General features: G+C 41.8%; 1 protein-coding gene and 1 long non-coding RNA gene across 5 annotated transcripts in view; one reads left to right on the top strand and one right to left on the bottom strand.

Annotated features, from left to right (window-relative positions):
* The first annotated feature begins 687 nt into the window (after positions 1-687).
* LOC115204248 (uncharacterized) overlaps positions 688-27,430 on the top strand; it is a 49,736-nt gene continuing 22,993 nt past the window's right edge. For both annotated transcript variants that reach the window (XR_003880336.1, XR_003880334.1), the window contains exon 1: positions 688-1,720. This is a non-coding gene — a long non-coding RNA (uncharacterized LOC115204248). The remainder of the gene's footprint in view (positions 1,721-27,430) is intronic.
* LOC115204247 (transmembrane protein 164) overlaps positions 2,579-27,430 on the bottom strand; it is a 37,211-nt gene continuing 12,359 nt past the window's right edge. Inside the window, exons 1-6 of one of the 3 annotated variants that reach the window (XM_029769660.1) lie at positions 23,560-23,577; positions 20,271-20,320; positions 15,659-15,725; positions 9,457-9,535; positions 3,735-3,835; positions 2,579-3,305 (exon numbers count right to left, since the gene is read on the bottom strand). In XM_029769660.1, the coding sequence (XP_029625520.1) occupies positions 3,099-3,305; positions 3,735-3,835; positions 9,457-9,535; positions 15,659-15,725; positions 20,271-20,320; positions 23,560-23,562 (507 nt within the window). In that variant the 5' untranslated portion in view covers positions 23,563-23,577 and the 3' untranslated portion in view covers positions 2,579-3,098. Of the gene's footprint in view, positions 3,306-3,663; positions 3,836-9,456; positions 9,536-15,658; positions 15,726-20,270; positions 20,321-23,559; positions 23,578-27,430 lie in introns of those variants that run through there. The other 2 variants (XM_029769658.1, XM_029769659.1) reach the window with 2 other exon arrangements.

Below are 27,430 nucleotides of genomic sequence, written 5' to 3'. Positions count from 1 at the left end.
GATAAAATGTTACAAACACAAAATGTAAACTTGACCCATATCCAGGCCAACTAGCATGGCAAACCCAAATAACAATGAGTTCAGTGACATCTAAGAGAGCTCTAAAATGTTTTACTTAACATAACTACAAAAGGTAACTTTAGAAATACAAAGTATCTCGTATTCAGAAAATCGGACCAAAACAAGAAACAAAGACAAATTTCATCTGGCCAGCCCCACATCAGGAACGACCAAACTCCAGAAGTCTTTCGCATCGGCACCTATTGTGCGCATAGGCGCCTGAGCAATGGGGAAAATGGAGCAGCTACAACCCCACTTTCAAAATAGAGGTATTTCATCAGTTTTAACCCCCACTTTTTACCAGAAAATGATCATCCATTGGATAATTGTAAATGATTACTAATGTTTGTATTAAAATGTATATGTCCATTTGAGAAATAATCAGTAGGCCTAATATTACATGCTTACATCTGTGAAATATTTTTCCTCCCCAAGCTGTTTACAGGCATTTAACACCATTCTGCATTTTTGTCATCCATTTTCCCCAAGTTCAAATCAATTAAATCACTTTGTTAATTTTTTTTCCATTAAGTTACAAAAGTAACAGTTCTGGCTGAGCCCCATATGCGAGCGCACAATGGCCGCTTCACGGTTATAATGTAGCCAAGTGGTGTCTGTATGCGACTATGTTCTAAATGAAAAAGCACAGGGTATTTGGATCTCCATAAAACAGCTCTGCTTGCGGACCCGGCTCCACGAGGGGGCAGTTAAAACGTGTGCCACTTCAGTTTTATGTCTCTATACAAAAACAGCAAAAAAGTTCAAATTATCGAGTGACAGGTTGGCGCAAAATCGATATATGCGCACCTCAGAGTGTGTGTGTATGTGTAGGGGGGCTATGGAAAGCTACTGGGCGGTTAGGTATGACTCCTTTGGGTTTCCATAAAAAGCGGGGGAAAAATGCTGCTCATCTGTGGTAGGCTACGTGAATAATGTGATACGCCTCTGCCTGTAATAGGCTCATTTGATTTGTAAGGGCAGATCAGGTTCAGTTAAAGCCCCACCACTACAGAGTTTAGTTAGCTTCTTAGCTAGCTGTAAAAGGTGTTAGTGTTATTAACCTATTTTGCTCTAACCAGCTAATCTGCCACGATGGATATCAGAAACGAAACCGCCGCCAAGCCCAGCAGCGATGACGCTGCCGAGCTCCAGCTAGCTCAGCGTGAAGAGCCTACTCACTCTTCCACAAGCGCCACTAGGATAATGTCTCCACAGACCCCTCCACCTGTTCCTGATGATCTTGGAACAAAGAAGCCAGCCCAGGTTAGCAAAGAATTCTACCCTAGCTGCAGGTTTTCTGGGCCTTATTCCAAGGCAGGTATTCTAACTGGAAGCATGCTATTGATAGAATCAAAGGATTTGCTAGGAATTCATGAACCATTTGAAATGCACTGCACTGTGGAAAGAAAACAAAGTTTTAAGTGCTATGGGAACTGAGGTGTCAACACTTGTTAATGATAGGCAACTGGCACGAACTCCTTTTCCACTTTGACAAATGTGTTAAGTCAGCACAGACGAAGCATGCTACACCCAAGGAAAGCTCAACTAAACCAACTGGCATTTGTGTGGGATCTTACAAGATGATTTCAGGGAGAATGGAATGATTGATTACTCAGGAAGTTCCACAGAGCATCAAGGAGGCTGCAACTCTTCTGAAAAGGTAAGAAACAATCTAGCTGGTTGGTTTTATCAAAATCTTGGTAGTATAGCCAGTGACATCCTTTTCAGCAACAACCTAGAGTATGAATGGCAAATATATTTTCTTTGCCAAACGGGCTTGCTTAGTGTGTAGGGAGTTGTACATGGTGCTGATATAGCACTCAATGGTCTCGGCCTTTGAACTTTTACGTTTATTGTGGTATAGCGCGATATAAGCAGAATTCATTATAATTCTAATCGAAGAACCCAAATGATAGCTACATATCGATACGTTTCACCAGTCAAATAGAACATAGGCTTTCTTGGCAGCCTATTGGTTTTCATCTTTTTTTAAATGGAACTGTAATGGAAATGTATTTATGGTAGGCCGGCATTGCTTAATTGATTACAGGGGGAGGAACAGGGTTGGAGAGCCCTGCTGTTGACTGTGGTTATTTGCATTCTCCTTTTGTTTACTGTTAATGTAACTAGCCTAGATTCTGTTATGCCTTTATCAATCTGATATTGTTTATAGCCCTATAGTAGGCCTAACTCTGTTTTGTTCTGTTCACATTAAATTTGTTGACATTCGCTGTTGTCGTTCTTCTAAGTCAAACTGCTATTCAGTATTTTTGTTTGCATGAACAACTAGTCTACTACTTTCAGCATTTAGTTTGCATTATTTTGGTAAGACAGCTGTGTGTACGCCTGCATTCACATTAGGCAATTCACCTATTATAAAAAGCCTATATTGTAGCCTATATTCCTTACCAAAATGGCCTTGTGTAGGGCGCTGTCCATTGTGCTGATACAGCACAGTGGAGCTGGGCTACAGATTTCACGTTAATCTGTCACATCAAAAAGCACTCACTGGTCTGAGTTTCTGCATTTGAACTTTGTTTATTACGTTATAGCGTGATAAGAATTCCAATGCAAGAACCCTTAAAAATTGTGCCCCCTTCACCGATTTCAACTGCAGCCCTTAATCACTTAAAGCCTGTCCTGGCGCCGGGTCTGTGTGCTTGTTTTGGTAAGTAATTTTGACCAAATAAGCCATTTCTACCCTTTTAAATCAAATATGTACGCTGCTGAGACAAGTAAACTGTTTTAATGTTTATGGTGACAGCGCTTCAAACGGTGCCAAAAAAAGTCAAGCATTTGCACCCCCACTTTCAGACAAAGTCAGACGCCCATGATTGTGCATGCATATAATGCAATCCAGCACAAACACTAAAGGAATGATATTTCATTGACTCTGAAATGCTTATTTCTTTACAGTAGAAATAAATATGGTAAAAGTGGTACAGATGCATTAAAAATGTGGATAGAAAATCCCAACATAAGAACAGGCGTTTGGATTGAAAAAGGCTACGTTCGTGTTTGTCTCTGTGTGTGGATGTTCAGTCAATCTTCTTGCTGCGCAGTCTGGCGGTGTCCAGCAAGTACCTGCAGGTGGGGCCGGTGTGGTGGGAGAGGAGGGTCAGGGCCTTCCCATGGACCAGGGTCAGCAGGGTCTGGTGACCCGCAGCCCAAACCCGGTACCAAGGCCCATAAAACGGATCTGACACTGCTGGACACAGCATGTTGTTCAGGTTGACCTCGGTCATCTGGGAAGAGGGAGAGAAAAGTGAGAGACTATGTAGAAGGAGAAACACTGAGGCCACAGGAGGTTGGGGAGGACGGGCTCGTGGTAATGAATGGAGTGGAATTAGTAGAATGGTATCAAATACCTTAAACACATGCATTCCAGGTGTATAATACCATTCCATTTGCTCCGTTCCGGCCATTATTATGAGCCGTTCTCCCTTCAGCAGACCTACTGTGACGGTGGCCTTGCTTGGTGTTTGTTTCATTCGTGCCATCAGTCAGGTAGTGTGGGAGAAGAGCAGTCCGCTGTGTCATGCTAGTGTGACCTGTACATTACTGTCTGACTCCTATATCTGTGTCATGTGTCTTGTTACTGGCCTCTCCTTTAAGAGCGAGTGAAGAGGAGTTGCACCAAGTGTCCAGTAGAGGGCTCCCTCCATCAATCTTACCAGGCCCAGGCCCTGCAGGAACAGGAAGTGATAAAGGAACAGGATGCCAGTGGAGAGGATAGCCCACCACATGTCCCCCAGGGGCTCCGGCTTGTACACACCTGGGAGGGGGAGGGGGGGGGGGGGAGAATAGTAAATGTATGAACATTATTCAAAACAGAACTGAAAATACAGTTATGGATTACTTCCATTTTATGGCAGAGTGATCACTATGGGTTCAAGTTCCCTTGAAAATTAAAGAAAGCAGCTGGCAGTGGATTTCTTTGCTCCCGAGACCCACTATTGCATGCCTTTTCACTATGGGTGTGCCAATCTGTCATACTCATATTCGTAATTACTTGTGATCGGAAAATCCGGAAGTGCACATTAAAATGCCGGTAATGCCTATACCTTAAGTGTGCATTACTGCGCTATATCACATTTTACTTTTTTTTTTCTACATTTTAGTCATTTAGCAGACGCTCTTATCCAGAGCGACTTACAGTAGTGAATGCATACATTCCATTTCATACATTTATTCATTTTATTTTCTTCTGTGCTGGCCCCCCGTGGGAATCGAACCCACAACCCTGGTGTTGCAAACACCATGCTCTACCAACTGAGCTACAGAGTACATCATTGTTTCTTCAGTCATTGTAAAAAAAAAAATATGACAAATGCACATGATTTACTTACTTGGTCCCATTCAATTCTGAACGGAATAGGCTAATAAATTGCCTAATGCATGGCCAGCTACTACTGACTGCATTTATTCCAGACAGATTCAGATGAAGGTAGGCTAATTTTTTGCCCCATATATTGTTTCACTTTTGTGAGAAGCAAAACTTCTCCCAACACTTTTACAATCAAAATAAACAATCTACATTTGCGATATTATTTTCGAATGATTTGTTGCGTGGCAAACATGCCTGGGCGAGAAAAAGTAGCAAGCAAGCATGGGCTTGGATCACAACAAAACGAGAGACTTATTACGGACAGAAAATAGGCCTACTAAACAAGGCAAAGTAGACAGACAAAAACAACTTATGGCCTCAGCAAAGTGTGAGAGCAAAATTGCAAGATTATGCTATAACACTGTAATTGCATCAAATGGTTGTTTTATGCAACAGAATAAGGGGTTGTTAGAACAATCATCTGTGTGTGCTCTACTGAGGATGGGCCTCTGAGATTAAACACTGACAGGAGATTTACCATGTCTTTGGGTGATACCGCATTCCATAGCATGAGTTAATGTTTCTGTACTGGGGTACCAGGGGGAGATGGCTCCACTATGGAGTTGGGGGGCCAGACCCTGGTCTCCACACAATGAGGACAGTATTTACAGCAGATACGGTTTGCTGTGAATTATTAGCAACCTTGTGACCCATTCCATACAGCTGTTGTTTGTCATGAACATCCAGGAGGATGGACTTTGCTATAAAATGCTGTCTCTCAAATCCGCTGGTTGAGTTCTCAGTGATCACCTCCAGGGGTGATTACCGACCAGCTCCATTACTGCACTAATGAAATAATAAAGTTTGATTGTTTTGAAGAAATCTAAAAAAGTCTCTCCTTTTGATTACAATATTTCCACCACAAAAGTCAACAGGAAATTAATTGATTTAACAATGACTAGCTACGGATTCTGATTTATACACGGAGAAAGGGAGACTTGTACCCTGAGACAAGTGAGTGACACAGAGCCGCGTGTGTCTGTCTGGGAAAATGAGAGCGGCTTGTTCTAATCTAAACGTTGCAGCAGATTCAACCGATACCCCGCCCATTTTATTTACAGACAAAAACTACCCAATCGTTGTTTAGAGTGCCCAGCGCTTCACACTATTTGAGTGAAAGAAAAATGCATGCTGTCAGCTGAAAATTAATTTTTCCAGATGACGGATAATTAGAAAATACTTGTCATAATCGTATTCGAAAAATTCTCCATATCCGTTTCGATACTCGTTTTCTCCGAGTACTCAGCACAGCCCTACTTTTCACTATGTTAAAAAACAGTGCTGAGTAGATAGTGTGTGCATGTACTAAGAACGTTTGTATTTTTAAGAATATTTGTATTGAGTTTTATTGAATATCATGTGAAAATGTGTACTGACAATGCAATTGTTGTTTGTCCAATGCGGTTGCTTAAACATAAGAAAACATAAGAAAACAGCACTGAGTAGGTATGAATGGCAGCGTCTAGTTTGTTGTTCGGTTTTACAATAATAATCAGATGCAGCCTTTGCTTTAATGAGGCCCTTCCCACCCAGACCTCCCTTTTTGTTAATATGTTACAATGATTCCCTACACTAGTCAGTGAATGTTCAATTTTAGTTTGTGAGAAAACAAACAGTGTAGAATTTTAGCAGCCAGGAAATGAGAGTGATTTCTACATTGGCCGCTTGACCAGATTTCCACTAGATAACAGCCACGAAGTCAAAACAGCTTTCCCACTTTGACAACAGGTGCCGGCCCCGCGGGAGATATCAATAAGTGAATGTCACAACACTGGCCAGAGAATCACAACACTGGCCAGACAATCACAACACTGGCCAGACAATCACAACACTGGCCAGACAATCACAACACTGGCCAGACAATCACAACATTGGCCAGACAATCACAACATTGGCCAGACAATCACAACATTGGCGGGTAAATAATACTGTGAAACACTATCATTCCACTATTACTGCAGTATTCAGACCCCTTGACTGTTTCCACATTTCGTTATGTTATAGCCTTATTCTAAAATGGAATAAATAAATAAATATCCTCAGCAATCTACACACAATACCCCATAATGACAAAACGAAAAAGTTTTTTAGAAATGGTTGCAAATTTATTACAAATAAAATACAGAAATACCTTATTAACATAAGTATTCAGACCCTTTACTATGAGACTCGAAAGTGAGCTCAGGTGCATCCTGTTTCCATTGATCATCCTTGATGTTTCTACAACTTGGAGTCCACCTGTGGTAAATTCAATTGATTGGACATGATTTAGAAAAAGCCACACCTGTCTATATAACACCCCTGTCTATATAAAAAGGTCTCACAGTTGACAGTGCATGTCAGAGCATAAACCAAGCCATGAGGTCGGAATTGTCCGTAGAGCTCCGAGACAGGATCCTGTCGAGGCACAGAACTGGGGAAGGGTACCAAAACATTTCTGCAGCATTGAAGGTCCCCAAGAACACAGTGGCCTCCATTCTTAAATGGAAGAAGTTTGGAACCACCAAGACTCTTCCTAGAACTGGCCACCCGGCCAAACTGAGCAATCAGGGGAGAAGGGCTTTGGTCAGGGAGGTGACCAAGAACCCGATGGTCACTCTGACAGAGTTCTAGAATTTCTCTGTGGAGATGGGAGACAAGTCAGGATCAAGGCAAAGATGAACGGAGCAAAATACAGAGAGATCCTTGATGAAAACCTGCTCCAGAGCGCTCATGACCTCAGACTGGGGCGAAAGGTTCACCTTCCAACAGGACAACGACCCTAAAACCACAGCCAAGACAACGCAGGAGTGGCTCTGAAAGTCCTTGAGTGGCCCAGCCAGAGCCCGAACTTGAACCAGATCGAACATCTCTGGAGAGACCTGAAAATAGCTGCGCAGCGACTCTCCCCATCCAACCTGACAGAGCTTGAGAGGATCTGCAGAGAAGAATGGGAGAAACTCCCCAAATACAGGTGTGCCAAGCTTGTAGCAGTATTATTAGAGAGGGGTAAAGATAAAGGTTTTGTTCGGGTGCCAAGCAGGTATTAACCATGCCGAAAGGAAAAGAGTAGAATAGAGAGGATACCACTACCAGACCCACACACATCAGCAGAACAGACTGCCTAGAGTGTAGCCTGTTTGCCAGATAGCCAGTGGAGAGAAGAGAGAAGACACACCATATAAACCCACGTCACAGCACAGGGGTAACCCCACCAATACTACCTCATACAACAATAATAATAATAATAATAATAATAATAATAATAAATAATGGCAGAGAAATTGAACCGCAACTTAATAGAAACCATTTACAAGAAAGAACCCAGTCATCAGAGGATTTGCACTAATCTCTATTACCCCCCAGTGGAGGAGTGCAGAGGGTATGAATGTGGGGGTGTTCATAGACAAAACAAAGGCCTTAAAATGTCCAAAATCTTCTCGGCCACATGTCATTAGAATCACACCACCTCAATACAGTTCAAATAACAACACACACACTTGCAAGCAACCTCCCTTTGAACTAAAATGTCAACCCAAATTCTTCTGGCAGGGCAATAAGAGTCCAGCGATAATGAACATCAACGGGAAGCGCATAAGAACAATAGAAAGTGTGCTGCAGTGTAAAGCACTGGAACGATAGAGGGAAGAGAAAGAGAGATCTTAATGCAACTGCAAGCCTGAAGTCAACAGCTGTCTGCCCATCTGATGGTTTATTTGTTTGTATGTCAAAACTTCGCAACAATGTTGCTACTAATTCATGCAATTCATAACCGGTGTGGTCCCAAATGAAAACAACCACGACCTAGAGCAGTCACACCAATGACTGAGTTAAACACTTTACAAACTAAACAAGATTCATGCAGCATTGCACACAATCAAACTGCCGCGCCAACCAAGAGCTACCTCCCAGAGAGCCGGAAGAATGGTCTTTATTTCCTCCTTCCTTACCGCTGATGCGCTCTTAAAGTGGCAGCGCACGGTGAAGGCTCCGTGCAGGATTTCGCCACAAGCTTGTAGCGTCATACCCAAGAAGACTCGATGCTGTAATCACTGCCAAAGGAGCTTCAACAAAGTACTGAGTAAAGGGTCTGAATACTTATTTAAATGTAATAGCAAAAATGTCTAAAAACCTGTTTTTGCTTTGTCATTATGGGGTATTGTGTGGAGATTGACGAAGAAAATAAACAATGTAATACATTTTAGAATAAGGCTGTAATGTAACAAAAATGTGGAAAAAGTTAACGGGTCTGAATACTTGCGAATGGCACTGTATTACGGACATTTTCTGAAATTACAATGCAGAAAAATCCTATGTGTAGCACCTTTAAGTCATACTGTTAACGCTACAGTGCAGGTATGGACTTGGTTTTTGGTTAGTTTTTTAGCTTGCCAGTGATGCTGCTATGACAGGGATATGAATGATTCCTTATGTTCACAGATATGTTGTGTGTAATACATCAGACTGTTTGAATTTGTTAGGAGCCAGGGTATGTGTGTGATCTTAGCGATTTTTCCATAAAGCTGTCAGAGCGGTTTCATTTTGAAGCAGTTTTGCCTTTTCATTCTATTGGAGAGAAAAGATAGATCACGATGGAGAGTTCATCCCATTCTCTTCGTTCAAATTGTAGCCTAGTCTGTTGTTGACTGGGGATCCATTTCACTATGTATTGGAGCTAATTCTAACATAGGCCACTGTAGTCTCTCTTCCTCTGAATTGTTAAATTCATTTTTTTTTGCCATATGTTCGATTTTAATGTTAAACATGGATAATTATCACATTCTCACGAAAAATAAATGTGTTGGCAAAAATGGCATCGCAACACTAGATGGCAGTCTAGTTTTCCCCAGGGCTCCGCCTCTCTCACTGCAACAATCTCATAACTGGGAGAAGGGTTTTGATTGGTTGAGTTAAGGTAGTAGTGATGAGTAACTCAAGATGGTTCAAATTCTCAACAGATGGTGAAGCACCCATGGAATGGAGACGACAAAGCACAGAATTCCATAAGTGCAAAAGAAGCCAGCACGTACCTCCTTTCCTGAAGAGGTATACAGGCACCAGGTAGAGCAAGGAATGCTGGATGTAGTACACCTCCTTCTCAAATGGAAGCTGAAGAAACAGAATGGACTAGTGTTCAGTATCTACATGATCATCATCAGCTTCATTATAGCAGTACAGATATGTACATGTCAACAATTAGTGTTTGCCTTACTATATTGAATGTTAAATAATGTCCTGCTCCTGCAATTCACATTGTTTGGCAATGGAAATGTTTGAAACTATATGCGTGAGATTACAATTGGATCAAAACATGACTGGTTTTGGATTCAGTTAGGCTAACTTCCGTAGAAAACAAATAGAACCCTTCCCTGGGCATGAGTGTAACCAATCTGTTTATTGCCAGCCTTAACAGTAAAAGGATCTGTGAGCTGGGAGATGGTGAGCTGGAACGGAAAGGGAGAGGTGGGTTGGTAAAGCCACAGGGTACATAATGTGGTTGTGCATCAGCAGGTTCTCTCTTGTCATGTCAGTCACTCACAATTATCCCACACCAGCGTATAGTTTTTTAGATTTAGTCAAGCAGACAGCTCTCTTTTTTTAGTCACTCAGTAAGATATCAAAACCGCACATTTTTCTCTCCACCCCATGGAAAAATGAGTAACAGGGTTCGCTTGACATTAACTTTTTTAGCCAATTGTCCATTTTTTTTTACACCATAGAGAATCAGATAAAAATGTAGGCTACACTGCCTATTGGCTTCATTGCATATTCAAGCCTGTCTTAAAATACAACACTCCCCTTGTTAAGCGCTCCTGGAGGATGGTTGGTCACCCTTTGCAGCCTTTAAAATATTGCAACATTACAATTACAAACAAATACTTTTATGTCTTTAAAAAAATAATTCCCTCCAGGGCTTGAAATGAAGGATGCCCCGTCTGTGTCTATGGTTGAAAACAGACTCTGGGACAGTTCTGGGACGACAGATCAGAAATTCATACAACCACTGCACCTAAAAAATAAATCATCTTAAAGAAAATGAGGCTGATGCAACAGATCAGTCTATTTAGCCTAAAATATTGATAAAATTTTAATTCTTCATATTATAAACTCAACAATGCAGACATGGCTGTAGAATACGTGCGAATGTTCCAAAATGCAATTAGCGGAAAACACCGTTCTCAAAAGCGATACGCATGTGTGTGTGCGGTTTCATGTGACATTGATGAAAATATCCATTCAAATTTAATACTGGAGCTCTAAATATGCATCAACTAGCATGGGTTACTAATATGACTAGGATTATGCCTTTGGCTTCTGGACAATAAAATACTGTTGAAAACCAATAGAACATGAGAAAAATGCTGGTTTCAATGTCATATTAGTGTTTACAAAATAATTCCCTCAACATTTCTATGGTCGTATTTTGGCTAGGCTACTTTGAAACAAGGTAAGACATGCATCATAAAATAAAAAACATTAAGGGTTTCAACAATTAAGTTGATGGTTAAATAGTCGTAAAATGCTGACCGCCTCCGCTCAGATTCAAGTTATGTGAATTCCTGCACTCTCCGGTCTTGTGACCATTGGATCTAAAACGAACCGTGCCTTGAGGACAACTTGTATATAGCCTCGTTATTGCCATTTATTGTGTTACTTTAGTATTACTATTTTCTTTTGATCCATTTGTTAAATGTTGTTACTTTTTCGTACTAGTTAAATTAAAATTATATTAACTGCATTGTTGGGAAAGGGCTCGTAAGTAATAATTTCACGACAAAGTCTACACTTAATGTTGTATTCGGCGCATGTGACAAAATATGATTTAATTATTTAGACGTTAATTATTATCTGTCAAACATGACTGGCGTTTAGCTTCGATTTTCTGTAATTAAAACTTGACTTGAGACATTCAAAGGATGCATTCACTTTTTAAAAGACGGACAAATCTTCTGTATGAACAAAAACGATTCCAAATCCTTACTGCTCATCAGAATGACCATCCGTCCAACCCGGACAGCATGGATTAACAATCTTCAGGAAATAAACTCATTCCATTCAGGTATTGTGAGCTGGACTAAAATAAAAATGAATGTCTTGTTCAGTCTGGATATTTACCACCATGTGTGTGCTTTGTTTAACTATTTAGAAAATAGTTTGGAATGAAGTAGAAATGTGTGGCCATGCTTTCCTTGCTATTGAGATATGAAATGAGAAAGTACTTGGTGTGTGTTCTGGACAGACAGCAGATAGTTGGATAATAAACACAGGAAGATAACAGTGATCTTGTAATCACAGTGTGAGAAATGTTTTACCAACAATGTCACTATAACAGGCCTTACATACAGTACTGTTTACATGTTCAGGAAATGACAAGTTTCAAAACACACCCAATAGGCCTATCTGTTAAAAACGATCAACACACTAACACAGCCATATGATCTCTGGTGAGCGTGTGACCATTGAGAAATAACAATAGTATTACAAAGCACTGATCAGTGTGAAAGAAAACTTTGATGACGCAGTGTGTGTGTGAACCCTCATCCCCCTCACCATGTAGCTCAGATTTACCAAACTCAGTCCTGGGGACACCAAGGGGTGCACGTTTTGGTTTTTGAACCTAGCACTACACAGCTGATTCAACTAATCAAGCTTTAATTATTTGAATCAGCTGTGTAGTGCTAGGGCAAAAACCAAAACGTGCACCCAGGGGGAGGCCCCAGGACCGAGTTTGGAAAACGCTGATGTAGCTTTACAAGACATATTCCAGCTGGACATGTGGCTCCTCCCCAGGACAGAGCACGTCCGTCCCTACACACCAAATCAAATTGTATTTGTCACATACACATGGTTAGCAGATGTTAATGCGAGTGTAACCTCCCAGGTTTGTGCCAGCATCAAGGACAAGATATGGTTCATCTTCTCCCTCTATGATAAAGGAATTGATATTGACTGTTCAAACAATAAAAGTACTGGGATATGAATCTCTATGCTCCACTGACACCTCCCTTTGGTTAAATCCTGGCAAGGATCTATCATACACGGGATGTATTCAGTAAGGTAAAACGTAGCAGATAGAAATGTAATGAATAGAGCTGACAATTTCCTATTCTTCATGACAGACAATCATATTCTACACAATTGTTTCAAGTTTTATTTGTCACATGCACAAGTACAGTGGAATTAATAACTAGCAAGCCCTTCCCAACAACCCAGTATTCAAAATCAAAAAGTATAACAAGAAAAATAAAAATGAGAAATAAGAAATAAGTAATAAAAACAGGAGTGTAAGCTTTACTCAACAAAAATATGAACATTACATGCAGTGTTGGTCCCATGTTTCATGAGCGGAAATAAAAGATCCCCCAAAACATTCCATACACACAAAAAGCTTATTTCTCTCAAATTGTGCACAAATGTGTTTACATCCCTGTTAGTGAGAAGGTCTCCTTTGCCAAGATAATTCATCCACCTGACAGTTTGTCGGCCTCACGACCGCAGACCACATGTAACCACTCCAGCCCAGGACCGCCACATCCGGCTTCTTCACCAGCGGGATCGTCTGAGACCAGCCACCCAGACAGCTGATGAAACTGTGGGTTTGCACAATCAAAGAATTTCTTTACAAACTGTCAAAAACTGTCTCAGGGAAACTCATCTGATTGCTTCCTCACCCGGGTTTTGACCTGACTGCAGTTCAGCGTCATAAGACTTCAGTGGGCAAATGCTCACCTTCGATGGTTACTGGCACGCTGGAGAAGTGTGCTCTTCATGGATGAATCCCAGTTTCAACTGTACCGGGCAGATGGCAGACAGCGTGTATGGCGTCGTGTGGGCAAGCGTTTTGCGGATGTCAACGTTGTGAACAGAGTGCCCCATGGTGGCAGTGAGGTTATGGTATAGGCAGGCATAAGCTACGGACAATAAACATAATTGCATTTTATCTATGGCAATACTGTGACGAAATCCTGAGGCACATTGTTGTACCATTCATCTGCTGTAATCACCTCATGTTTCAGCATGATAATGCACAGCCCCATTTCGCAAGGATCTGTACACAATTCCTGGAAGCTGAAAATGTCTGTTCTTCCATGGCCTGCAATCTCACCAGACATGTCATCCGTTTAGCATGTTTGCGATGCTCTGGATTGATGCGTACGACAGCGTGTTCCAGTTCCCGACAATATCCAGCAACTTCACACAGCCATTGAAGAGGAGTGGAACAACATTCCACCGGCCACCATCAACAGCCTGATCAACTCTATGCGAAGGAGATGTGTCATGCTGCATGAGGAAAATGTTTTTTTTTTTTTTTGTTACCCATGCCCCTACTTTTTAGGTATCTGTGACCAACAGATGTATATCTGTATCCCAGTCATGTGAAATCCACAGACTAGGGCCTAATGAATTTATTTCAATTTCCTTATATGAACTGTAACTCAGTAAAATCTTATAAATTGTTGGATGTTGTGTTTATATTTTTGTTCAGTGTATATACAGGGTCAGTGAAAGTACCGCATTTACAGTGTGCTGTACTGTAGTAGTTGAGGTACATTGTACTCTCCTGAACAGGCCCCAGGTACGTCCTGAAACATGATATTCCACACTGCCCACGAGCAGGTGCCATTGACACATGAATGGATGTCTGTTGCATGTGTATGAGACACAATGACTTGACACGAAAACAGAGAAAGTCCATAGCCTAGAGAACATGCCCCATATAGTCCATGGGGAGGAGATGGTTCCATCCTGCTTTGGTGAGGTACTAAGAGACTGAACTCTTATAACCACCTGACCTGTGGTATTTAAAAGATGAGTTGTTGACCCATAGCATACAGTAAAAGTGCCCTTCCAAATCAGATCATCAGACCTAGAGGATGTGATCACAACACCTCTACTTCCCAGAGGTATGTAGGGGGATTGGAACAGTACCAATAAGGCAGAAGTCTAGAGGAAGCCAAAATAATCCTCACATACAATGTTGTCAGAGTCATTTCAGGGGCTGGGCCAGACTCAGCATTGAATTGAGTATTGTGCTTTTTTGTGCAAGAGAAACTGAAGCGCTTTTGAGTCATTGGTGGATGAATGTTTGGGAAGGTGGTAATGAAATGCGGAAGTGGCTGAATAGGCCTAATTGAATTTGGGCTTGGTTTCCATGGCTGAGATGTGATTAGTAGCAAGAGAGACATTATTCAAGAGCAGGGAGCGGAGTGCCCCATGGTGGCAGTGGGGTTATGGTATAGGCAGGCATAAGCTACGGACAATAAACATAATTGCATTTTATCTATGGCAATACTGTGACGAGTCTATTGCATTGACAGGAAAAGTGAAATGCAGCAAAAAGAGAGCAGCCCGAGGACAGAGAGAGAAAAAGAGAGCAGCCCGAGGACAGAGAGAGAAAAAGAGAGCAGCCCGAAGACAGAGAGAAAAAGAGCAGCCCGAGGACAGAGAGAAAAAGAGCAGCCCGAGGACAGAGAGAGAAAAAGAGAGAAAAAGAGCAGCCCGAGGACAGAGAGAGAAAAAGAGCAGCCCGAGGACAGAGAGAGAAAAAGAGCAGCCCGAGGACAGAGAGAGAAAAAGAGCAGCCCGAGGACAGAGAGAAAAAGAGAGCAGCCCGAGGACAGAGAGAAAAAGAGAGCAGCCCGAGGACAGAGAGAAAAAGAGAGCAGCCCGAGGACAGAGAGAAAAAAAGCAAGTGGGGGTTGTGACAGGGCAGTTTCACAGTCATTCTGTCAGCAGCAGCCAAGCACAGCTACTGTAGGGCTCTGCTTTTACTGTTTCACATTCAATTACTGAGTCCGGAAGGCTCATAAAAAGAGTATCGTCTCCCCGATCCTATTCTGTGACCACGTCACCATGGTTACATTGGATTGAGAGAAGTTGATCTTTTCCGAGATGCATTACACATCTGCCATTGTCAACTAGAGACGGTTACAGAAAAACATCTCATCAAGTCCCTGAGAACAGTAGGACGTCATCGCTGTGTTCATCTTCTGCACAAAGGACAGTTATGTTACTTTCCCACAAGGCTAGGAGATGCAACCTTGGGGTTTTTCTCTGTCCTGATACTGTATTCTTCAAACAAACATGGTATTTCAGCTTCCTGATACAGTATTTTTCAAATAAATACAACTTTTTAACCATAAGCAATGCACAATGTGAGTGGAAGTCTAATTGTGAGTGACTGCAGTGCTCGCTAATACAGTGAATTTAACATAGGTGATGGTTTCTTACCAGCCTAGTGTTGACCACAGGGAAGACGAGGGCCAGTAGGGCACCGTTCAGCATATGGACCTGAAGCCTGCGGACAGAGAGTACACGTCACACACTTAACTCCATAATCAACAAAACCAAATAAGAGTTTGCTTAAGATTCTGCAAGCCAAATGCATCATATACCATATGATACCAACCAGCACCTGTCAAAGTGCTAGGCTAGTATGGAAACGTGCTACACTTGGACCGGTGGTTTAATGCAATGAACTTGGGCATCCGCAGATGATCATTTAGGTAGATTCATTGTTCGTGTATCTCATATACTTGTATATATCCTCATTTTGTAGTGCACCCTACACCTGGTTGTTGATCATTTTCAGCATGGCCCATGTGACGTGACATAATCCTGTAGCTTTTGCATTACATCTCATTTCCTTCCCTCGGGGAACCCAGATTAGTCTTCATATCCTTTTCAGTCATTTTGTTTCTATGCAGAATAGTTCAGCTACATTTCAATTCTCTGACTGCGTGGCAGAAGGACAAGGCAGGGTCCTGATTGGAACAGGGAGGGTTTGGAGGCCAGCATGGCTGTGGTCCAGCTCCAACCCTCCTAATTAAGTAGAGGACAGAGAACAGGGCCCAGGTGTTCTGTACTGACCCCCACCTTAGGGGTCCTCCCCCTGCTATAAGACCCTACCCCATAAGTAGAGGCTGACAGGCATGTCTGCACTTTGGGAGTGATTGGTGCTGTGATACGGACCCTAGTTGGAGTCTCAATGACTTTGAGTGATGTTTGTTATCTACAACTAATGGCTCTGCTCTTTTCTCTATGGGGATCCTTTAGGGATGGAACGATTCACCAATACGCATCGGTCCACGAATCAAATGTTTAAGATACATCGATTCGCGGACCCCAAACCGATCCAAATGTAGCATGCGTTGGCTAGAAAATCGATTCAAATGTTAAGAATCGGCAGTTCACACATTTTTTTTGCTCATATTCCTAAACTTGTCCCTGACAAAAAATTATAATCTTGGCCGACCGATAATCTGTTCTTTCGACTAATCGATTGGGCAACATTTTTAAACATGCATTTTACCATGTATACACACACACACACACACACACACACCTTGTGTTTTAATAAATCAACTATATATACACACACATGCATTGAGCTTGTCTGAAGCTTTAATTAAGCACAATGTTTGATGAAATAAGGCAATAATGACTCAAAAAGGGAGCCAGAGATCAAGATAACCAGACATTTTTTTTTTATTAACCTCTTTGGGCTAGGGGGCAGTATTCAGAAGTTTGGATGACTGAGGTGCCCAAAGTAAACTGCCTGTTACTCAGGCCCAGAAGCTAGTATATGCATATAATTGGTAGTATTGGATAGAAAACACTAAAGTTTACAAAAAACTGTTAAAATAATGTCTGTGAGTATAACAGAACTGATATAGCAGGCGAAAACCAGAGGAAAATCCATCAGGGGGAAAAAATTGAGCTCACCACTCATTATCATGGCTGTCTATGGGAATATGAATGGAATACCTCCCAGATTGCAGTTCCTAGGGCTTCCAGTAGATGTCAACAGTCTTTAGAAAGAGTCTCAGGCTTAATTTTTTTTTTTTTTAAATAGCTAGAATTTGTAGTTTTTGTAAGTGGCTCCCATTTTGGTTGTAGTGTTGTGGTGCGCACTTCGTTATTTATCTCCGGTAATGAACATACTATTCTCCATCTTAAATTGTATTGTTTATTTACATATTAGGGTACCTGAGGATTGATTAGAAATGTTGTTTGACTTGTTTGGACGAAGTTTATTGGTAACTTTCAGGATTCATTTGTATGCATTTTGAACGAGGAAAACCGGTGGATTACTGAGTCAAGCGCGCCAACTAAACTGACTTTTTTGGGATATAAAAGGACTTTATCGAACAAAAGGACCATTTGTGATGTAGCTGGGACCCTTTGTATTGCAAACAGAGGAAGATCTTCAAAGGTAAGTGATTTATTTTATCGCTATTTCTGACTTTCGTGATGCCTCTGCTTGGTTGGAAAATGTTTGTAATGCGTTTGTATGCGGGCGCTGTCCTCAGATAATCGCATGGTGTGCTTTTGCCGTAAAGCCTTTTTGAAATCTGAAAAAGCAGCTGGATTAACAAGAAGTTAAGCTTTTAAACGATGTAAGACACTTGTATTTTCATGAATGTTTAATATTCCGAATTTTGTATTTTGAATTTCACCGGATGTTGGCCAGGTGGGACGGTAGCGTCCCACCTACCCCAAAGAGGTTTTAACTTGACGAGCGTCCTCCCGCTCCTACTGGTATTCACAGACTGCTGTTACTCTCCTGAAGTTGCCGGTAATAGGTTGCTGACTGCCAATTTATTTTACAATTTCTACTGATCTGCATGCCAGTTATGGTTTTCATGTGCACATTTTTGTGGAACAGTTTCATTTAATTTCTAATAAAGTCTTTTTATCTCAAAATAATTGGTCTGTCAAAATCTAAAATCTAAATTATGCAAACTTAAAAAGTAACTTCAATTGCCATTGCCAACTATGTAAAAAATTGCCTATAAAGCCAACAAATAAAAACATTGCAGCCTACAGGTAGAAAATATCCTGATAAAAATAAATATTCTAGGAATCACATTGGAACATTGCATCAACTATTAACTTTGGTCCAGCCCAAAGCGTGCTAGCAAATTTGCAACATTGTATAAAATATTTTGGGCCCTCTGAGTTTCCTGCACCAATGAGCTTGGGACAGACACAGCTGTAGGCTATTTGCGCAAGGGATAAGAAGTAATCAGGTAGACCTATTTTATGATGTTTCCACTGGATCAGAGCATGATATTTTTCCCTTTCACGCTGAGTGGTTATGGAAAGGGAGAGAGCTGGAAAGATTTTTCAAATATATTGAGGAACTATTGTCATTCTCAAAGGATGTAAAAACAGACTGTTTGCTTGCTGTTTGAGGTGAAGAAAACATTACTTTGAGAAGTTCCACAGCTCATTAGTGGTGGTGCGTTAAGTCAATCAGAAATACTATCAGATCCCCAATTGGGCACATTTATATGCCTACATTTGCACGCTGACACGGTCGCCAGGTGTACGATGTTTCCTCCGACTTATTGGTGCGGCTGGCTTCCTGGTTAAGTGGGCATTGTGTCAAGAAGCAGTGCGGCTTGGTTGGGTTATGTTTCGGAGGACGCACGGCTCTTGACCTTCGCCTCTCCCGAGTCCGTACGGGAGTTGCAGCGATGAGATAAGACTGTAACTACCAACTGGATACCAAGAAATTGGGAAGAAAAAGGGCTAAAAAAAAATTGGGGAAAAAAAGAGGGTCTCCCAAGTATACAGACTACTTAGTGTACACTGTCTGACTTCAGTCTTGTTGTCCCATGGGTGTCCATTGTTTCTGGAGCTGTGTTGTATTATAGCAGCTTTTTTTCAACATGAGCTTCAATAATGATAGTACAGTAATTCAAAAACACAAGTGGACTAACAAAAATACTTGTGGGATGTTGGCAATATTACACACCTCGGCTGTGATTATGAAATGTCCTGAGAAGGAACCTCAGCCTGACCGCCCGATGACGGAACTAAATTTGCATGTCATGCTCTGGTGTGGTGAAATGTGCACAGTGGTCATATATCAACAGCATAGTCAACTGTTGCTTGTGACATTCTAAAACCACAATGTTCTTTTCACTTTCGTGGCATTGCAGTAGTCCTAAAAAGGTTAGAAAAACAAGAAAAATTCAGACAAGTGGGGACATTTTGCCAGTCCCCATAAGGAAAAAGGCTATTTTAGGGTTAGGGGCTAGGTAAAATAGGCTTTTGAAGGGGAATAAATGTTTTGGTCCCCACAAGGATAGTAAAACGTGTGTGTAAGTAATGTATGTGCATGTACTATGTAGGCACCTGAGCTTAGCCATAGGGGAGACTAGGCATCTACCACCCCACTGTCAGATTAGGGGGGGCAGTGTTGCCTGTTTTTTGTCTACCCCACCTTGGTTCTGAAATTACCATCCCCCACCAATTAACTTGTAATTTTAGCATATTACGTTTTTTGAGCTAGTAATTTATCAATATTTATTGTTTACAAATGAAGTGGGCATTAACAGTTTTGTGGAACCATGAAGCCAGTGTCCAGTCAGTCTCAATGGATCTCCCTCCTCGTCTCTCGAGTGTAACCTAATGCAGGCAACCAGCTAGAGCAACTTCACAAGGAAGAGAACCGATTCAACAGATTGTGGTAAAACCCTCACAATTCCCCTCAGCTTCACATATTGTACATGCAGTTCCTGGTTAAGTTCAGTGTCCTACTGTGTTGGGACTCAGTCATAAGATGAGCACTAAGGTGTTGACAGGGTGATGGTCTATTTTAAGAAGAACTTTGACAGTCAGTTGAAGTAATGCCTGGGAAACTCCACAGTCACTGGCTAGTCTGCGTCCTCACATAGCTCAGCATGACACCTTAATACATGGTGTGGTCAGGAGGATAGAATGGGTGGGTACTTGGGGTGAGGGTGGTTGGATACATATTTGAGGGTGGTGACTTGTTGAGGTGGGGTTGGGATTTCATGGCAGTGAGAGTGTGTAGAATGGAGGTACTCACCTAAAGAGGACCATGGCTGTTTTACATGGCGGACAGGCCAGCAAGAAGATCTGTGGAAAAATATGAAAGAACACTGATAAAAATAAATATGCTACTGATATATTCAACTCCAAGTCGGGTCCTTTATGGATACTGGGTAGGCCGTGGTGCTACACGAGATACTGGGTAGGCCGTGGTGCTACACGAGATACTGGGTAGGCCGTGGTGCTACACGAGATACTGGGTAGGCCGTGGTGCTACACGAGATACTGGGTAGGCCGTGGTGCTACACGAGATACTGGGTAGGCCGTGGTGCTACACGAGATACTGGGTAGGCCGTGGTGCTACACGAGATACTGGGTAGGCCGTGGTGCTACACGAGATACTGGGTAGGCCGTGGTGCTTCCTTGAGAGTTGTTGTAAAAGCTGCATCGTAAAAAGATCATAGAATGTACATAGGTTTTTAGTGACACCCAACACCAACAGGTTATATAAATCAGACTGACCACCAATATTATACTGAACAAAAATAAATGCAACATGCAACAATTTCAAAGATTGTACTGAGTTATAAGGAAATCAGTAAATTTAAGTAAATTCATTAGGCCCTAAATCTAGGGATTTCACATGACTGGACAGGGGTGCAGCCATGGGTGGGCCTTGGGCATAGGCCCACCCACTTGGCAGCCAGGCCCACCTACTGGGGAGCCAGGCCCAGCCAATCAGAATGAGTTTTTCTGTACAAAAAAGCTTTATTACAAACACAGGCTGTATCTGTTTTAGGTTACAGTTATAACAGTTGCCAAGTAGGCTACTGAGGCTATTTGATCATAATGTAAGCCTATCAGAGTGGCCTACCATAAAAAACAAAATGCATCCCATAATATTTTTACATGGAAAAAGCTGTGCTGTCATTCTGCCTATATTAGCAGCCAATGTGTGGTCAATGTAGACTTTTGGAAAAAATATGCAGAGCTTGACATTAACCCGTTTATCCACTTGTCATTCAGATAAGGAGGTGACAAAAAAAAAATGTTTGATACAAGAAACCACTTTACAAAATAAAGTATTATTCCCATACCATTATTACAGAGAATCAGACAAATTATGCTCCCTGTGCGTATTGGCTACTTATTTAAGCCCGTCTCAAAATACAACGCTGCTAGAAATGCACACATTTTGTGCTGTTGTAGGAAGCAACCACTCCCCCATTGTTGACTAGAAAGGTGTTATAACTGGGCTAATAACTCACTAACACAAACTATGAACAAATGTGCCCACGTGGCTACATGCAGCTATCGCTTGATCTCAACAAGTACATCTACTCGTGACCACTCATGCTGTAAACACAGTCCAGTTCAAAGTGAATGGTCAGATCCATATATGGCAATGGTATATTTGTATATAGGGATACTGCAACTGGTTAGTTATGCCGCACCGGTCTGTAGAGTACGGGCTGAGTCGTCCCTGTCAATGCAATAGACTCCTACTCTGATGCATTCTGCAAGAAAATCTCTTGCATAGTTAGTTTTGCATACGAAGTCTTGCATAGTTAGTTTTGTTGTGTTGCATTAAAAGTGGCTAATATTGGCAATTCCCACAGTAGAGGGAAACATTGATAGTGTTAAAAAGGGGAAAACTAGAAAGTTGAGTGAAGTTCAATCTCGTGCTTTTCTACGTAGGCTGATATTTATTCTGTGCGGCAGTCCTGCGTGCCCGCGCACACACGCAGCTTAGAGGGCACATTGCTCCTCAGCACCCTCCCAATTGCATGCTCCCTCAACTTGAGACATCTGTGGCATTGTGTTGTGACAAAACTGCACATTTTTAAAAAGTGGCCTTTTATTGTCCCCAGCACAAGGTGCATTTGTGTAATGATCATGCTGTTTAAATCAGCTTCTTCTTGGTCAGGTGGATGGATTATCTTGGAAAAGGAGAAATTCTCACTAACAGGGATGTAAACACATTTGGGCACACAATTTGGGAGAAATAAGCTTTTTGTGCATATGGAACATTTGTGATTTTTATTTTATCTCATGAAACATGGGAACACGTTACATGTTGCATTTATATTTTTGTTCAGTATATTTAACTCCTTATTTTTGGCACTAAACAGTCTCCATATGTACTTCCATTCACTTTTTCAACTGATACCGGGGGACCTTCAGAACGAGTCTTGTGAGGCCTGTGGTCGTCCTAGAGCAAAACATGTTCGTGAGAGTTTCACCTTTGCACAGAGGGGTCATATTAGTGTGCAGCCAAACTGTTTGGACGCTACAGACAGAAGTTGGCAGATCGGCTGTACCGACCAGTCCCAAGATGCTTGTGGGGGTCGTAAGAGCAATCACAATAGTTTGTAGGCCAAACCGTTCGGACACGACATAGGATTTTGTGAAAAGGGATGTCTCATGGCCTTTCACCGCAGCTGCAGAAGTGCGACATAGGCCGATGTGATGGATTGAGACGTATCCAATGCAAACAAAAAACATCTCTAGCTTAAACTGACAGATTTTTATGGGGATATTTTTTTTTACTAATTAGATTTCAGCGGGGGCTGACATCGACCTTAGGGGGTTAAAACACCTGGATTTCTGAGTAACCTCTCAAATTATTAGGACATGTAAACACCTTAAAAGGAAAATTCCTTCAAGGTCCATTGCTGATATTGTCCCAAAATGTCATGATTTCAAAAGCAGGATTATATGATGCAAAATGCATCATACTGGCTGTATTTTTAAAGTTATACATCTTAAACTTGATTGCTGACATGCAACATTTTTTGGGACTATACCCTTGTCTAATAATTTGTCAATTAGTCAGGGAAGTTGTTAAAAGATAACTACACATCAGTTCCAGCAGTGTGATCTGCACACATGCTTGCACAAGCAGCTCGAGCGGGAGGGAAGTGAGTTCGGAAAAACTGAAAGCATGCATTCTCACATACAAACGTCTCCAAAAACAACATGGTCGCTGTGATAATGTTTATTTTGATTGCCGATTTTCTACATTTATCAAAGTAGTCTGATTTCAGATGTGTCCATGTAAAACAGGATTATGAGGGAAATCTTTCTTCTTGCAAAGCAGGTACACGTTTTAAACTATTATATTAAATCTGAGTATTCACAATAATCGTATTATTGTGTGCATGTAAACGTACCGAACAATGGATAAAGTGAACACTTACAATCTTCTCAACTGTCATTTACTGCATAAGCTACTAACCTAAAGCAGATGCACTCTAAATGATTTTCAAATGGCAGAAGCTCTGAATGATGGAGCCGAAAGGAAATTAGTATGAATATTTTATTACCATCAAACCCCTGCAACTTATCCAGAATGCCACAGCCCGCCTGGTGTTCAACCTTCAAGTTTTCCCATGTCACATCGCTCCTCCACACACTCCACTGGCTCTCAGTCAAAGCTCGCATCCACTACAAGACCATGGTACTTGCCTACGGAGCAGCAAGAGGAACTGCCCCTCCCTACCTTCAGGCTATGTTCAAATCATACAACCGGACTACTCCATCCTGGCACCTCTGGTGTCTTGGCCCTCCCGCACCTACGGGAGGGCAGCTCCCACTCAGCACAGTCAAAGCTCTTCTCTGTCCTGGCACCCACTCAGCACAGTCAAAGCTCTTCTCTGTCCTGGCACCCCAATGGTGGAACCAGTAAACTAACTCGCACTTGACTCTTCCCACCCTACTAGCGCTGACTTTGCTGATAGCTACTTTGAGGAAACATATACTTACTATGACTGAGATGTTGCTGTCCCACTTAGCTATCTAAAGGGATTCTTTGGGATTTTGGCAATGATCTACTTTCCCAGTCTGATGACTGCACTAACTGTAAGTCCCTCTGGATAAGAGCGTCTGCAACATGACTAAACTGTAAAATTACCAGTTTGCAAATATTTGTTCATTGCACTTGTGTGAGCATTCCTTCGTATTAGTGAGTATTGTGCTAGACTGCTAGTAGTGTTCTGTTTTGGTGGACATTTTCTCAGCCAGATGTGACATTCTGATTATCTTGGTCTGTCAAGGACAGAGCTAGACCCCTGCCTGAACCCTGTGCTCCCATGCTGCTCACTGCTCTTCCCCTCAAGAAGAATAGGCCGCTTCACACACTCACTCATTCTTCTCCAGCCACAGAGCTGCCTGCCTGCCTGCCCACCCACCAGAGACTCTGCTTGGGTTTTGGAAATGTCTTAACAGAAAACAGGAACAAGCATGTCTTGATGTAAATTAGGGTGTTGCCATACAAATTTGCAGGTTTACTCAACAGAGAGTTTTTGGCCAATGCATGTAAAGACTGGTGCATGCTTATTTGCATGTCGACGCAGGTAGCCTAATTGAATATGCAGCACCAAGAGAAGGAACCATTCCGGAGGCCCCATGCTATGCCCTGCTGGGTGGGGCTGTGATACTACAGCAGTGTTTCCCAGGACCGAGGTGGGCAGGCAGGGAGCTTAGTTTTTTGACCTAGCACTATTAAGTGGATTCAAATAATCAAAGCTTGATGAGTTAGTTATTTGAATCCGCTGTGTAGTGCTAGGGCAAAAACCTACATTTCCATCGAGTGTGGGCCCCAGGAACAAGTTTGCCTGTACTAGAGCACTATAGCATTCTACTCTTAGCTTGACTGGGCTATGGCATGCTGAGCCATGTTGCCATCTACTTAGTTGTTGTTCAGTGCAGTAGACCCTTATGGAAACCATAGGTGGACCATCCCCCCCAAAGACCAATTAAAGAAGCATTCGTTCTCAGGATAATTCATCTCCAGAGAATGGTTCAGTTCCCATTCAATCGAACATCCTGAGACATATACCTCTGGAATTCTCTTTCCAGGGACATCATCTTGAGTTCTATCTAATGAGATAATGACAGGGCAAAGCATTCACTGTGTGTGCATGCTGTGCTTTTGTTCCAGCGAGATGACACAGTGGTGAGTAACAATGGGAAGCCCCCTGCAGAACAGCCTCAATTTGTCAGGGCATGGACTCTACAAGATGTCGAAAGCGTTCCACAGGGATGCTGGCCCATATTGACTCCAATGCTTTCCAAAGTTCTGTCAAGTTGGCTGGATGTCCTTTGGGTGGTGGACCATTCTTGATACACATAGGAAACCCAGCAGTGTTGCAGTTCTTGACACAAACCGGTGCGCCTGGCACCTACCACCATACCCCATTCAAAGGCACTTACATTTGTTGTCTTGCTCATTCACCCTCTGAAATGGCACACATACACAAACCATGTTTCAATTGTCTCAGCTTAAAAATCATACTTTAACCAGTCTCCTCCCTTTCATCTACACTGATTGAGGTAGATTTAACAAGTGACATCAATAAGGGATAATAGAGTTCACCTGCTCAGTCTATGTCATGGAAAGAGAAGTGATCAACTGACCCCAAGGTATCCCCGTTTGATATTACCCACAGCCTTGTAGGGCTGACCCCATTTAGTAAACTGGTCGATAAGCTGTTGGTCGACCGAGATTTCTTTAGTCGAGCAGTAGCGAAAAGAAATATAGACATACAGTACTAGTCAAAAGTTTGGACACACCTACTCATTCAAGGGTTTTTCTTTATTTTACTATTTTCTATATTGTAGAATAGTGAAGACATCAATACTATGAAATAACACATATGGAATCATGTAGTAACCAAAAAAAAAGTGTTAAACAAATCAAAATATATTTTAGATTCTTCAAAGTAGTCACCCTTTGCCTTGATGACAGCTTTGCACACTCTTGGCATTCTCTCAACCAGCTTCACCTGGAATGCTTTTCCAACTGTCTTGAAGGAGTTTCCCCATATGCGGTCCAACTCTGGGCGGCAGGTAGCCTAGTGGTTAGAGCGTTGGGCCAGTAACCGAAAGGTTGCTAGATCAAATCCCAGAGCTGACAAGGTAAAAATCTGTCATTCTGCCCCTGAACAAGGCCTTCATTATAAATAAGAATTTGTTCATAACTGACTTGCCTAGTTAAAGAAAAGGTCAATTAAAAAAGAAAGATCATCCCAAACCATCTCAAATTGGGTTGAGGTCGGGGGATTGTGGAGGCCAAGTCATCAGATGCAGCAATTCACTCTCCTTGGTCAAATAGCGTGTTGGTAGTGTGTTGGGTCATTGTCCTGTTGAAAAACAAATGATAGCGCAAACCAGATGGGATGGCATATCGCTGCAGTAACTCTAATGAACTTATCCTCTGCAGCAGCGGTAACTCTGGGTCTTCCTTTCCTGCGGCGGTCCTCATGAGAGCCAGTTTCATCATAGCGCTTGATGGATTTTGCGACTGAACTTGAAGAAACGTTCAATGTTCCAACAAGCTTTAACAGTATCACATCAGAATTAGACGAAGTTGTTCAAAATTGAAATGTTTAAGTTTAGGCATTAACTCTGAAATCGTGATATTTATCTCCTATCGTATTGCACCAGTTGACGACAGGTATTTACTTAAAAAGTAGCTAAAAAAATATATTAAAATTAGTGATGCACAGATATTTCATTTTTGCCTGATACCGATATCCAATATTTTCCTTGCCCCCCCAAAAAACGATACCGGTAACCGATATAATTTTTTTTGCGGCCTTTTAAGCATTCTAATACAGTTAAATAGTGAACACACACACAGAGCGGTCTAAGGCACTGCATGTCAGTGCAAGAGTAATCACTACAGTCCCTGGTTCAAATCCAGGCTGTATCACATCCGTTGGCATTTACGTATGTCCCCATTGCCAGTAAAACATAACCAAACCCATTTCTTTCACTTACTTGCTGTGCTGTTTCACTGTTCATTTGTTCAGTTGTTTCATTCTCAACCAGAATTTCTCATACAATGGAATGTCGTTTGGGTCTTTGTGTGTCAAATAAGCTTGTTGACCAATCATGACCTGAATATGACTGCACGTCACATAATTTTACGCATTCATACATTTTTACGTAGTTATTACACAATCACTCGTATTTCATATGTCACAACGATTCATCGATACGTATGCTACGATGCTGGTAAAGTTCTCGCACACCTACAGTGCTGGTCATTAAAAAAAAGCTAGCTAGCTCATGGATGCAAACCATGTTCTTCCCCAAAAACATAAAAACGACAATCTGTTTTAGAGGTCGACAGATTAATCGGAATGGCCGATTAATTAGGGCCGATTTCAAGTTTTCATAACAATCGGTAAT

This window comes from Salmo trutta, chromosome 12 (assembly GCF_901001165.1).
Source record: "Salmo trutta chromosome 12, fSalTru1.1, whole genome shotgun sequence".
NCBI classification, from domain to species: domain Eukaryota; kingdom Metazoa; phylum Chordata; class Actinopteri; order Salmoniformes; family Salmonidae; genus Salmo; species Salmo trutta.
The sequence above is the reverse complement of the archived record's forward strand: the minus strand, read 5'-3'. Positions and strand labels throughout refer to the sequence as shown.